The 15,509-nt window shown below is 41.7% G+C and overlaps 1 protein-coding gene across 2 annotated transcripts in view; it reads right to left on the bottom strand.

The window, feature by feature from the left end:
• Positions 1-15,509, bottom strand: part of arhgef17 (Rho guanine nucleotide exchange factor 17) — a 65,292-nt gene that overhangs the window by 49,652 nt on the left and 131 nt on the right. Inside the window, exon 2 of one of the 2 annotated variants that reach the window (XM_044120782.1) lies at positions 9,727-9,800. Coding sequence is in view for 1 of the 2 variants with exons in the window: in XM_044120780.1 (XP_043976715.1) it covers positions 9,727-14,733 (5,007 nt within the window). In the remaining variant the exon portion in view is untranslated. Of the gene's footprint in view, positions 1-9,726; positions 15,507-15,509 lie in introns of those variants that run through there. The other variant, XM_044120780.1, reaches the window with a different exon arrangement.

The raw sequence follows: 15,509 nt of genomic DNA, 5'->3' as shown, positions 1-15,509 counted from the left end.
TCACTACTAGAAATTGATTATTACATTTCCTGATCATTTTAAATTATTTTTCTTTAGTTTCTGTCTTCAGAAACTAAATAACTTGAAACTTCAATGATTTAACATATAAAGAAAAGCAGGACCCTCAACAACTTGTATATTTCAATCCAACTTAAAAATGATCTCTATGAGCTCAGACAAAATATTAATAACAACTTCAAAGTTTAGATCACAAACTAAGAATGTGACATACCAAAAGTAAACTGGCTTGCAGAGTCCAAAGCTGAGCATATGTGAAAATCAATGTTGTTAAAATGTGTTTAATGTCACTGGTTCTCGTGACTTTGATCACAGTGATCAAAAGAAACACAAGAACAATATGAACTGGAGTAACTAGAGTAATGTAAGGCACATGCTGTGAATGATGTTGTGACAGCACAGATGTAAAATCCACATGAAAGTGTTGAAGCAATATGACAACAGCAGCATAGAGCAAAATATTACAAGATATTTTCCCAATAAAATACCAAAGTCCACTTTTCAGGCTGCTCCAAATGTTTAAACAAAGCCACAAAGCCTTTGATGAAGTTTTCAGCAATCAAGACAACTAAATTTATCCTACAGAACAATATCAAGAAATCAAAAAGTGAGACTGAAGCCAATGATTACGTTTGAAACTCAATCTATTCTGGACAGAGAAAGAGCAAACACCACCTGCCTGTCGGGTATCTCTGGTCTTAGGTGCTCCCATCTTTCCATCGCCACCATCCTCTCCCTGAGCTTTGATCCGTGAGCCCAGCAGCCATTCGGGAACAGCACTATGACACTTTCGCCGCCTCTCGTTCCCATTTTTGTGCACGTTTCTTAACTTGCAACTAGAGCATGAACCGAACCGTCGGATAGATGCCATAAGACAGACGAAGGACAAGGTGAGTGAAAGATAAAGAGACACAGAAAAGAGAAGGAGCGCTGCATAGTTCATGTTTCTCCGGGTGACAAAGCTATGAGGGAACGCTCAGTGGCCAAACCAACCCACAGTTACATTGGGGCTCGAAGTCCATCTATGAACGTTTTTGTGCTGTGCCTGCATCCAACCACGCTCTGAAACACGCAATGTAATATGCAGAATGATGCAAGGAGGGCACAGTCGTAGCACTGTGTGAGAGAAACTGGCAGAAAGTCTTTAACAATGACTTCCTGTAGAAATAAGCGCACATTCCCATCTTACATGCATAGATGCATGGTGATGTAACTCCAGCTACCCACATTCTGAAAGCTCGTCACCACATTCACCATTTCATTTTATCATGTGTCCATAGTTGAATGTTACTTTTTGTCTAAATAAAAATCTGAGAAGTGTGCAGAGCGCTTTTATTTGACACCCTTACATCAATACTTTGTGGAATCACCCCGATGTCCAGGTTCTAACAATTGATAATACTGGATTTTATTTGGAGGTGTCAGAGTAAAGGGTGAATACAAATGCATGCCGCACTTGCCCATGGTGATCCGTGCAACTCCAGTTTTTAACTCAAACTGAAACCCCAAACTTGAGTATAATAGATCCAACATTATAACAGTTCAGAAATGAGACCTGGTGCAGCTGTGCAGAAAGATAAACTGAGGGAATAAAAAACAGAGAAGTTACCACCCTTTCTTATGTAATGCTTAATCTGACAAAGTTAATTTGAAATATTTGTTATCAGTGATCAAAGAAAAAAGGGGGGAAAAAATCTGAATTTATGGATATTTTATAAAATATGTTGGAAAAATTATTCTACTCCAGCTGGCACAGCTTAGTCAGCATTACGTCAGTTATGCAGCGACTGAATACTATGTTTCTCACGTTAGCATATTTGCAGCCACAGTGGGAGCAGATGTCTGATTCAGAGAGAAACCAAAAAGGAAGGCTAAAATTTCACTGGGCAGACCAAAGATAGTCCACAAAGTCCTGCATACTTGAACCAAAGAAAAAAAACAGTCTTCGAAAGGTGAACATGTTTATCACAGTCAAGTAAAAATGCCTCTTTTTTTACGTTGCCCACACAAACTGTGCCAAAATCTTTCAGTGCACACAGAACGGCTGAAATGGCAAGTCTGTTAGAAAGTGCTGGTTCAGGAGAGGCTTTCCTTCCACAAGCAAACTGCTCTGTAATTACACTGGGTGGATCCACATCAGCTGAGAGAAGAGAGCTAGAAAGGGACAGGAGTCAGGAACAAGGAGGAAAGTCAAGATGGACAACGACTAGCAACCACACCGAAGCAAATTCAGTTTTTACATGGGCAACAATAAAATAATAATAATGATAAAAAAAATCTAAAATACAGAAAACAAATCAAAAACCAAGGGAGGCTATCCTTAAAAGGCCATACTAAAGATTTTCAAAGCGTAGAGCAACTGTGACTTACTCAGCAAGGACATTCAGCAGTGTTTTCCCACAGATGTTTTTTTTTTATGTGTGTGTGTGTGTGTGCGTGTGTGTGTGTGTGTGTATACATGGACAGTGTGAGAAACCAGATGGAGCCTCACTACAAACAGAGAGACACTATACATCCGTTTTAATGTCTTAAGAAAACTTTAATCATCCACTTGTAGGACTCTAAAAATGAGCTGAAAATGGCTTAAAAATATTCAAAATTACCACATGAAACTTTATTATCTTAAATAAAAGCTTTGGCCAAAAGCTGCTACTAGAGTTGATAGCTTAAAGCAAACTACTACTTGTAAAGGTTTTCCATTACTGATGTTCATATTGCCAAGAAAAGACCATTGTTGCCCCAATCCTAGATAACAAAAGATCGGTCCACACAAAAATACAATTACTACCTACTGTACTTCTGGTCAAGTTTCTGCAAAAAACAGACTAGAAGTAGCAAATATTATACAGAAAAAAAAGAACAATAATATGAGTCTTTCTCACTGGATCCGTTTTGTGTGTAAGTACTGTTGAGGAAAACTGAACCAGACGAGAGGAAAGCCAAGAGGAAGCGATGAAGGAGAGAGGTGACAAGGCCGTGTGGGATGTCTGGACAGGAACAGACTCGAGTATAAACTTTTAAGTCAAGTTGGAAAACTTCCAGGCCAAAGCAGAAAGAGAAGATGCATCCCAAGTAAAGTTGTGCATAATACAACTACGTCTACTCTTGTTGTTTCCACAGCATTTAGTAGAAGGGAAGGTAGTACATTTGGTGCTGTTATTTAAACATTCAAGAATAAATGATCTTCTGTGCCTTTGCATCAGCAGGGGATCTGGCGGTTTGCAAGTCTTTGTCCAGGAAAGGAAAGACATCAGCAATCACCTTAAAAAGCTACCCATCAATCTAAAAGGGACTGCAAGGGAAAAGTAAATTAAGACAGCTGCCCATCATCTCAGGAGTAGACCCAAGAGAAAAAAAGTTCTCCATTTCAAGCTCAAAGAATATGGCATATTCTACAAAGTTGAATCAAAATGAAGCAGAAAACCTTCAAGAACACTGTGTTTTAACAAAAGAGACCAAAGTGGACATGTTCAGCCATATAAGATAGCACAAACACCTCATTCTAATAGACAAGAATGGAGGAGGAAAACTTATTATCCAGGCTCTTGTTGCAGCCACAGGACCTTGGCACCTTGCAGTCTCTGTTTGCCAACGTATTCTAGCGTCAGAAGTGACGTCATCTGTCCGACAGCCAAAGCTTGGCCCACATAGCCCTGGACGATGATTCCAAACAGACCAGCAAATCTACCAGCTGAGGAAAAAAGAAAAGAATCAACATGCTGCAACGTCCCAGTTGCAAAACACAGACCTCGTCTCGGTTGATACGAAGTGGGGGGATTTCCGAAAGCTGTGCATAAATGAGTGCGCACAGCCCTCAACCAAGTGAATAGATTTAGTGAAAAGATTGGGCCAAAACTATTCAATAACAATATACGGCTGAGAGAGTCCTAAAGAAACCTCCAGTAGTCCCACTGCTTATTTGTGGTTTTGTAGTCACAGATTGTTTTGTCGATATACAATTATGAAAGAAAGTCCAGCTTGGGAAGCTGTAATATCTAAACTACTTGACACGCTACCGGCTGGCATTTGCAAAAGCAGTCAATTCAAGAGCGCCATTCTTTTTCCTTGGTGCTGACTGCTTGTACCCCTAAGAGCAGAGATAAGAAAGACAGTAGATATTGGCTTTCCACTGAGCTAATTAAAGCATATTTGGTTTTTCTACCATTAAAACAGGCAGTTACAAGCATTTTACAGACGGTCTCTAGTAATCATAGATTTTAGATATTTGCTGGCAGCTTTGGTCCCTAACCTCTGTAAGGCCACTTTAATACTTTAAGTTGTTGACTGAAGGTGTTTTTCCAAAAAAATATGATTTATGTGTTGCACTTCAATTATCACAGATTATTCCATTTTGAAAGAATGGTGTCTTGCTTGGTTTTAAAACACATACTTCAGAAAAAAGGATTAATGTAGGTTTTGTTCAGTACCGGATAAGTTTATTCCATAAGGACAACTAAACCCCAAAGTTTTTTGGAAAAAAATTATGCAAATACAGATATGTGTTAGATTTCATCAGACGGTTTTTACCAAGCCCCAATGGTTTTAAGCTGGTGGCGTCAGAATGTCTTGCACATACCAGTCAAAAGCTAGTCTGGTGATTCATTCTCCCAGGTAAGAACTTTCTGGAACAGTTTTCAGAGTAAAAGGTCCCCCAGCAGACACCAGCTATGTGTCATAGATAGCACAGATATCCACAGCATCATCTTTTATCTTCTGATTCATCCCACCTCCTCCCACTTATCCACAGAGCCAGAACAAACCATATCCTGAACCTTTCATCTCACCGGCACATTTTAACCTCTCAGCTGCACGACTTTTTAGACCACCACAACCCTCCGCTGACCTTTGCAAGTAAAGGAAGAGCTCCAGGCACCAGCTCAATATTCTCCATGTGATGTGGCCTTTCATTCAACTTTCAAGCTGGCCTTTAAAAAGAGTTGATTAATGGATTAGAGAGAGTTTTCCCTTTTGCTGATTTTGGTGGGAGAGTGTATACAAAAACAATTGCTCCTAAAGGCATAACAAAACAATAATCGTATTTCTTTCTAATACCCAAAGTAATAGCTACTGCAGATGAGTAATATTGACTTCGATTTTTATCACATTGACGTTTATTGCAATAATAACAGTATTGTATATTGGCAATACAGGTATCATTACATGTGGCCAGAGTCAAAGAAACACAAACAGTGTTACCCAAATATTTAATAGGCTTCTTTAGTACTTCATAACTGTACACAAAAAATACATTCAGTCATTCTTCTAAATACAGTGATTTAAATGAAGCTCCTATAAAACTGAACCAAACAATGCCAATCATATTGTCAGGTTTTTTTTTTCCAATCTTTAAAGTATATCATTATTCCGCTAAATCTGAACTCTAATTCTAACTTTTTTCTTTTTCACAATACCGACAACGGTTCAATAATTCCTTATCCGAAGTTGCTGTCGTCATTTCAGCCTCTCATGCAGAGTTTTTGTCTGCCATTTATGATGTTGTGAATAGCAACAAAGAAAATAGAAGCAGATAGAAGCAACTGAAGGCAATTTTGAAAAATGCTGTAGCATTCTAGAAGCTAAACAAAGCTAAAACAAAATTCAAAAAGCCTCCTTTGGATAAGGGAAAAAAAAAAAAAAAGGCAGCACGTCACACCATAAAGGAGAAACGGAAAGAGAGTCGACTGGTTATCATCAGTCAACTCTGGTGAAAAATAACAGTGTGTGGTGGATTTCAGCCACCCAAAACCACTCAGGCTGAATATCTTTGAATGATATGTGTATTTAATGGATTGTCATTGTTGTTTTGTTTTTTACTAAAAAAAAAACTAAAAAAAACAGTATTGACCATAAAAATAATGTTTTGTAAGTTTACCGATTAAAGCTAAATTTAGACAATTGCATGATTGTCACTGTTTTTGCACTAAAACTTTCTTTTCTAAGCTAAAAACAGTACATCATATTAGACAAGGAAAATTGTTGTAAAGGCATTATATATAGCTGCTGGTTTTCTTTACTGTTATGTAAGCATTAATTTACCTTAAACCAATAATGATTTATGTCCTTATAGAGTGCAGGTCAGTCTCTCTCTGTGTTGTGTGTAAAGGATTTTAGTCAACAGAACTATGAAGTTAACATTAAATGAGCTTACAGCCCAGATCAACCTTTTCATTTGTTCAAGTCTGGTTAGCATAACAAGGGATTATAAAAGAGTGGCTGTAGAAAACGTTGATGGAAAGTATTTGATTCTATGTGGGTGGTCAAATTAAACAAAGTCACTCATAAATCTATAGTTATAAACACTTTGCTTTTAAACCTAATCCATAAAGAGTTGATCTAAACCAGCTTTTCTCTCCCTCTCCACCTATGTCCTTTCCTCCATCTGTCTTCCTTAAACACCACAACTCACAGCTTCTGTCGACATGTCCTGGCCTCATTACTCAAATCATATTGAACAACGTGGTAAACAGTTATGCCTGGTCTGAGGGAAGATATTGCAAAGAGTATGCAAAAAATCAAGTCACTAGAGAGGGCTGATATGATTATGGGTAGCAAACGAAATTTCACAAAATGGAACATTCTATGTTCTAGGATTAGAACATAAAAAGTTCTGATTCTAGAGTATGAAATAGCCCAAATTAGGTAATTATGACATGCTCACTGTAAATCTTTATCTCTTTTGGGAAGTTGAGAGCTGTTATGCAACAAAAGGAGAGGCTGAGAATGGACCACATTCCTGCTGCCTGTTAAAATGAAGACTGCTTAAATGAGCAGAAGACATGCACACATACAAGGTCAAGAGAAAACTCCATCCATCACAGTAATGTCACAAAAACAGCATGTGCACCGACATTTTCTTATTTTTTTCCTGAGCAAATAAACACTGCCTGTTATAGCAACATCTCATGGTACTGCTATTTGTTCAAACCTGCTTGTTCCGTTCCTGTAAAGTTAATTTCATAATAATGGATATGTGAGAAGTACTGCACTATTTTTTTTTAATGGATCATAAAAATGACCAAAAATTAAACAGTTTTCCTGAACTTTTCTACTACAGGCCTGTCTCCTTTTCCCCTCCCTACATTTTTGCTTCATTCTTTAACTCTGTCTCAGTTCTATTTTAATCCTGTTACTTTTTTAAGCCAGTACGCTTCCTTCCAACTCCTTTTATTTCTTTTTGGTTTATCTCTCCATCTACCTGACATTTGGCTTGTCGGCATGGGCTACACTAAGTTATGACCTCACTTCACAACAATCCTCCAAAGACATAGCAGAGAGAATAGGATAACACGGGCTGGAATCTATGGGATTTTAGACTGAAAAATACAAACGGAGATGTGAAAAGGCAACACGCTGGCACAGCGTTACAGGCATGCAAACAATAAAGACTGGCAAAAACATCTGGAAGGGGGAGGGAGAGCGTATCTAGATTAAAAGGATAACACTAGAGCAGAGGAAAAAAAGACTAGGTAAAACTGAGTAAGGTAAAAGTGGAAGAAGGAAAAATATTCCTCCCTTAACCCCATAAAATTTCATCATTTTCTTTCTGTGCTTCTCCAAATCTCTGAAGGTTCGTTTATAGCCTGGCACTGTCGTTCCATTCAGTCCAAATCACACAGGCCGTCAGAGTTCACCAGAGCTGCAGGGCACCGTTCTAAACCTAATGTGCTGGCTCCAAACGTTTGAACAAGACATTGACATGTTCCAGGCAAACAATACGCACAAAGGCTCACGCGCACACACAAAGCAGAGGAAAAGAGAAACCAGTTTATGACACACACACACGCAGAACAATGAGCACCAGTCGCACTGGACATCGTCAAACCCTCCAGTTACCACAACAACTTCCCATTTCCCTCAGCCCATTTCCTGCTCGGAAAGGTCGCTTACCAGCTACCGCTTCCGTGGCTGCAGCAACAGGGAGGGAAAACCAATGAGCACCAAGGTAACGAAAGGAAATTAATTTAGCAGCTGAGCATCTTAGGTTTGTGCTAAAGTTAAGCAGAATTACAAGAAAGCCAATTTAGTAAAAAATAAAACCCAGCAAGCCTGGGATTGATCAAGGATCAAGATCACTTTTTACCCATGTAATTAAATTATAGAGGATCAGCGCTTTTTTTTTTTTCCTTTACACTTCAGTATTTTCTTGCATTATGGAGATAACTAGTCCCAATGTTTCACAAAATTTTATTTATTTGTAAATTATTTTCAGAGAACCTTAAATTTTATTTTTTCAGTTCTGGTCCCCATATAAATATGGATTTCTATGAAATATTACTGTTTTCAGTTTCTCACTCGTAAATAAGCTAAACCAGCTCTGAGCAACCTCCTGCTGGTAGCTATTCACTGGAGTCCTGTAACGTCATTAGACTCTGAGAAGATTGTAGAAAATTGCTGTAAATTCTCAGAAAACTACTTTAAACCCATCCCTCACCGCTGTGGGAACAAATTGACAAATGGCAGATTAAAAAAAATAAGTCCAGTGCCAGATGTCTCCATTTCCAGGGGAGCCAGATGAATAACTGCAAATGCATAATATAGCAAAGAGATGTTACAGGGAGTACAGATTGCCATTTTCTAGATAAGACCTATCTTTTCAGGGCTGTGGGGTGGCCAGACCCTGCCTTGCATTCAGTGAGCAAAATTGTAACACAAGAGACACACAGGGAAAACAACCACAGATGCACATAAAAATACCATAAAGGCAATCTTGAGAGACCATTGGTTTTACATAATGCGTTCAAAATATTCCATGTACCAACATCAAGCATCGCCACCAGAAAAAAAAAAGTGAGCATAAGGGTACATAGCTATCCCAGTGATGATGTAATGAACCGAAAGTCCTGAGTTTTGGTTGCAGCTTTCCTGCATGAGGTACCAAAGTTGTTTTTACTTTCTGCATGCCTCACAGCCACATCCATGACTGCAAATAATAACTTTGACCTGAGTCAGGGATCTGCAGGAAAGATTATCTCTATATATATTTTAGAAATACACACAGACAAATTTAATTCCCTTTCCATTCACTTTTAAACAAGTAACTACTCAATGTGACATAACAGAGCATCTCTTTATTTATGTTACTATGAACTACAAACACTGGATTATGCCACCCTAATATCTGCAAATAAGACAAAAATAAATCTCTGAGCCTTTAAACATAGCATTACATAACATACTCTGATTGGAAGAACTGTTTATTGTATGCCTTCTCTATGACTCTAACCCTGGCACAGTCACAATTGATTCCGGGCAAAAAAATAATAAGAAAAAAAAGAAACAGAAGGCCCTGGACTACCTCTTAATGTCTTTTGTATGAGTTTTGTTTAATTAAACTAATAACATCCACTAATGTTTGTTTAACACTCCTCAACCTTTCAACAGCCTCTGCCATGTAATCCTGAAACCCAAATGGCCTCTGAAAATAGCCATGCAAGTGTTTGTTGGGAGAAAATAAACACAAGTGCTGAATGATGCCGTAGAACCATAACAATTAGATTGGCTGTGTTTTTTATTTATTGTATTAACACAATATCAGAATACTTAATAGTCTTTCCCTGTCATTAAAAACAAAAGGAAACCACATGAATATCTGTGTTGCATGTTGTGTGCATATTTCAAGGTAAACAATCAAAACCTAAAACACAGAACACACAGCAGCAGACACAATAACAAGCACATTAAAGGAGGGGGGAAAAAATCTGAACTCACCACTTTAGGTTTGGTCTTCTGTGGAGCAGAAGCAGATAATGTGTCCTCTGTGCCAATCTTCTGAGGTCCAGTGTCTGTAAGTCCAATGTTACTGGTCACACCAGAGCCTTCTGCACTAGGAATTAATCCTTGAGATCCATTACTTGTTACAGAAGCAGGTCTGGCCTCAATGTCCTCAAGATTGTATTTCTGTGAAACATCCTCCAAAGATGGGACCTCATCTTCTGGAGGCACTGCTTGGAAGTCCACTTCCTTCAGGGGTTGTAGCTGTGCAGGTAGGGAGATGGGAATGAAGGCAGCGGGATCACTGGTGTTGCGAATGTGCTTGGGTTTAGTTTTGGATTTGGATTTCAGTGGTGATGCAGGAAGAGACGATATTAGCTTACTTTGGTTGCTGTGCTCCTCCTGGTCCTCTGAACCCATTTCAATGGGATAAAATTGAACATTGTCAGGAAAAGATTGTAACTTGTTGGGACGTTTTTTAGCCATCCGACGTGTTGTTCTAGGAGAGAGAACCTCAGCAAGCTTGAGATCTAAGTTAAACTTCTCCTCCTTTTGATCATGGTCTACTGAATCATCGTCGTCATCAGGGTTATCAGAAACAGCACTGCATTCTGACTGGGAGGCACCAATCTTAGCCTGAAGCAGTTGTGTGCAGTTCGCCTCAGAATCCCAAAGTTTCTCTCTCTGCTCACTTAGGATTGGTTCACTGCTAGAAGGTGGAATTTGTCCAGATTGATCCAACTCACTGACCTGATGTGTGCTGCCAGTTTGAGGATCAGTTTGGGACACAGGAGGGGCCTCACTACGGCGACTGGGGTCACTAAAAGACTTCTTCTTGGGGGCCTTGCCATTGCCATGATCATCTGTGATCAACCTATCCATTGCACCTGGTTCAGCTACAATGTTCCTGATGACCCTGCTGTAATCCTGAATACCGTCATCACGTAAACCGCCATCACTGTAAACAGACAAATCACTTGCCACGCTGCCTATGTATTCTGATAGAGTAGATGCAACAGAGGCTTCAGGAGAAGCACCCCCCTTGACAGACAGGGAACCCAAAAGGTTGCTGTCGACTGAAGAAAAATTGTTGCTTCCTTTTTCCGCTAGAGAACAACACCGCTGAGGCATGGGGTCGCTAAGAGAGCGATAGACAGTGGACTCACCATTTCCTACAGCTGCTGTTGTTGACTCTGCATGATTTCCATTACTGGAATCGGATCCTGTGTTGTTGTTACCAGAAGGAGAGAATTTGCGCCTTCGGCGGACTGCACTTGGGGTTGCAGGAGATTCAAATCCTCCTTCTCCTGATGCTGCAGCTGATGTGAACTCCGTTGACATCGCACTACTGGTGTTGATTCCCTCAGAGTTAAGTTTGTTCATAAAAGTAGTAGCACTCATATCCACAATACGGTTGTCAGTCTGAGCTGTACATACTGGAAAGGTCAAAGACTGCGGAAAACGAGTTTCATTTAGATAGTCTGTACAGTTCAAGCTGCTCTCTGGCATTGTTTTTTCCTCCTGTTTGTAGCTTTTCACCTCATGAAGAGCTGACTGCTTCCATCCAGTCAGTGGCTTCCCTAGAACATCTTTTGCTACTCTTGACCCTAAATTAACCCCTGCTGATCCCAGGAAAGATCTCTCTGAGAGGTCAGTGGGACCCGACTCAGGCTCTGTCACAATCCCCTCATCCGTTAAGCTGGAGTCATGGCCTGAAAGTTCATCCATGGAGCGGTCATAGAGCATACTTTCCTCCGAGTCGCCTTTCAGTAATGCTTTCTCAATCTCTCTGGTCTGTCTGTTGGACTTCTCCCAGCAGTCTGTACCCCTACTGTTTAGATTCTCCAGCTGCATACTTTGTGCACTTCTCTCTCTCTCCTGCTCATGTTTATCTTTGTCTTTTGTGTTCTCAGACTCTTGAGCTGTGCTCATCTGATCTTTAACACCTCCTGTCTCTTCCTTCCCTTCATCTGTTTGCTTGACCTGTAAACCTTCATTCCCCAAAATACTATCAGATGACATTAAAGCTAAATCATCATCGTCATCATCCCTACTGCACATCTGGCAGATATCTTGGATGACCTGCCTGGCTTCCTGCACACATCTGTCCTCTAGTGGAGTTGGCATCACTTCTCCATCGTCATCCTCAAGTTCATAAGTCCTAAGATTTTGCCCAAATCGAAAATCCCCACCATCACTTTCTACTTCTCTGTCTGACACCACCACCCTCACCTCAGTCTTCTCTTCATCCAAGTCAAGCTGCTGCTCAGAGGAACTCCTCTTTGTTGTACAACCTGTCAAATAAGATCTTGCACCTGTTGTAAGTTTGTCCGAATAGGTGAATGATTTTGTTCGCCTTAGAGTGGCTGTGAGGTCTTTCAGAGAAGGGCGGTGACCAGAAGGTAAAGTGGTCCCACTTAGAAGGCCCAAGTCCCTGCAGTACTCCGACGAACACTCTCCAGCCCTGTTTTGGTCCCTTCCACTTGGTCTTCGCACTTTGAGTTTTGGCACATCATTTTTCAGTGAGTTTAAGAGAGTCATAGTTTCTGATGCAATATCGGGATTAGACATAGAAATTTTGTTAGCCTTATTTGCAACCTCTCTCTCTGTTGTTTTCCTTAGTACAACAGTGTCAAGACCTCTTACGCCTGAAGATCCTCCACTTTCTCTGGGCATTACACTCGGTATAAAGGTTGCTGTCGGCAAAATTTTGGGACGTACTCGGACAGGTGCCCGGGAGAAGTTGTCTCCATGTCCAAAGCTAGGGGACCGGTACATGGTGAAATTCCCATGGTAAGTTTTACTCAACACAGACGACGAAGCAGCTCTACTTGTTCTGCCTTCTGATCCACTGGTGTTAAAGAGCATGTTATCTCCACAGCTGCCATCATTCCCCTGGTCCTCTTCTTTTAGAGTCTCAGTACTGGAGTATCTGCTACTGCAACATGAATCACCAGGACTAGAAACAAAAGGGGGTATCTTCACCTTTGACACTCGTGATACAGCAGGAAGTGTGGTGGACATAGTGGGCGAGGAAAGGCGTTCCCAGTGCTGCACCCTGGCTTTATTGCTACGACCACCAGGGTCTCGTGCTGAGTGGCTCCGATGTATCATCCCTGTAACTTCTCCAATGTTTTGCTGCTGCCTTTCAGTGTGATCCATGGTCAGGGCTGGATCACTGTCACTGTCTTCTGATTCACCATACTGATCATTGTAATCATCACGGCCTGCTGCTAGAGCAGCCCCACTGATCCTCTTCTTTTTTCTTAGAGAGCGACGGCGCACTGCTTCTCTACAGTGGGGGCCTATAGAAGCAGGGCTGTCCTCCTCGCTGCCTGAGGACCTGCCAATGACCTTTGCACCCCAACGACCATTTTTATTGCGGGATAAATAGCTGCCCCCTCGCTCAGTGGCACTCCTTTCCCCTCCCCTGCAAGTGACAGAGGAAGCAGGACATGAGGGATAACCCCAAGCCCCTCCTCTCTTTCTCCTGCTGTGCACCTCTTCTTCGTCTCCAGAGCTTAACTTCCAATGGAAGCTGAGAGGAGAACTAACTTTTGTAGAGGCTCCTGGCTCAGAGGGGGGAGCTATAGCAGAGGAATAGGAGGTAATGGCTTTATCTGGAGCTGGAGCAGAGGAGATGGAGGAGGTGGTGGGGGCTGGTGCTCTAGAAGAGCTATGTGAGGAATGTAAACTATCCCTGGGCAGCCCGACCCCCTGTATATCCCTTCTCTCCCTCTCTGTCGGCTGCAGTAGAGAGGAGCAGCAGGAGGAGGTGTCTAAGCCCACTGATCGCCTCGAAGATGGAGCAGCACAGGGTTGAAGGTCAGGTTTAGGGTCAGGTATCGATCCAGTTTTTCTGGGGAACTTACAGGTAGCTTCTGCCTCAGCACTGGTACTATGAGATCTGCATGTGGATGAATTACTCCTGTGATAATTACACTCAGTGTGAAAATGACTTCTGGAAGACAATTCAGAATTTTTTATATCTCCTTCGTCATTTGAGGGATGAGGATGTTCAGTTTTGAAATAAATGTCCACACAATAACAAGAAGTGTCTTTAGCAGAGCTAGTTTCCCTGTTTTCTTCTCCAGATACGAATTTATCAAAAACAGAAACGCATACTGGCCGCTTGTCACTTTCAATGCAACTGGAATCATGTAAATAACCTCTCCCAGCTGCCTTTAAGCTCTCACATATGTCAGTTTTGAGTGGTTGCGAAGCTTTCTCATCGAAAAGTTGTCTGATTTTGGTGACACTGGGCCACCTTTCAGAATGCGTGGGGATGTGGCAATAACTTCTGTGGGGTTTGCAAGGTAGTGAAGTCTCTTTACTACCAACATCCTCTTCCTCATCTGTAGTCAAACTCTTTCTAAGATCAGCAGCAGAAATCTGAGAATAACCTCTCTTACCAGACTTGCTGCTCTCAGCTGAGAAACGCCTAAAGATCCACTTCTCCGAATCTGAACCCGATACAGAATCGGTGCCAGAGTGAAACTTCAGCGATTTACTGTCCGAGAGAGATTCTGCAGTGGTTGGATCGCTCTCCAAGAAACATCCCTCACCGGTGTCTTCCTGGAAAGATTTACGAGTTGGAGATCCGTTTATCCTGTCGCCTCGGGCCCGGGGTACAGCGCTGCTCCCCGCTGCACCGTCTCCCGTTGAGGCTTGTTGCGTCCTGGTGGATCCGCCGCTCCTCTTACTGCTGCTGTTGAACTTCTCCGTGAGCTGGCGGATGGAGGGAGAAATAGAGGAGGGAAGAGCGGAGGAGCCTCTCTTTGGCTCTGCGGTTGCGGTGGCGGAGATTTTGGAAACTTTTCTTGACACACTGACATTACGCGTCGCCCAGGACTGTTCTGCTCGGCTGGGCTCCGGGGGGAGGGCGACGCCGACAGACTCCGAACCCTCTGATTTCTGTTGCTGCTCCTCACTCCTACTGCAGTCCAACTTTTTGAAAGAGACGCTGCGATACACGGCCGCATTCTTCTTTTTTCTTTCAGCCATTGTTCATGTCTTTCTTTGTTACTCTTCAAAGCTCCTTTTCTAGTTGTTGCTCCATTCTTCTTCTCTCCTCTCTTCTTACAGTTCAACCAACCCCAAACAACAACCACTTTTTCATTTAAGCTGTTTGTAAAACACCAAGCTGCTCCTTGATGTATAAAACGACTCGGCAGTGGGGGAAAAAAGGTGAGGACAGACCTCTTGATCAAAAACTTACATATTTGATCGAATGCCGAAACCGCATCCGTGCAAGAAAGAAAGGCGAAACTGGGGTTTTTTGGCCAAAAACTTCCCCAGCCAACCTCCTCACAAACACAACTTTTCCATTGTTATTCCTACTGTTTGTAAATCTGCGCACATCCTCCTGCACGGGCCCAGCACACCGACCACGCTGAACGCCACCAGAACTGTTTGTGGATTCCTTATTTTGGCATCATTTGCTTTTCCGTGACTTATGTTGTGTTTTTGCGTGTGCATGTTAATGCTTGAGATAGGGTAGAGGGGGTGGGCGGGACTAAAGGGATATAGGGGCTGTCATAACCCCCCTGGGGAGCTGAGAGGAAAAGCTTTTTTTCCCGTGTTGACAGAGGGGAGATACAGTGGACTAACTGGATGTAATTATAGCCTCTTCCCTTGTGAAAAATACAACAGCACTGTCAGAACAGGGGGGAAAGTTCTCAAATAAGAAGCCACTATAAAACAGAACAGATTTCTACCATTATTCTGACTACAGCATTGTGCTAGAAAGAAGGAAAGAAGAAAAGAAAAAAGTCAGATCA

The sequence above is a fragment of the Gambusia affinis genome, linkage group LG06 (assembly GCF_019740435.1).
Source record: "Gambusia affinis linkage group LG06, SWU_Gaff_1.0, whole genome shotgun sequence".
NCBI classification, from domain to species: domain Eukaryota; kingdom Metazoa; phylum Chordata; class Actinopteri; order Cyprinodontiformes; family Poeciliidae; genus Gambusia; species Gambusia affinis.
This window is presented reverse-complemented; position numbering and strand designations above follow the sequence as displayed.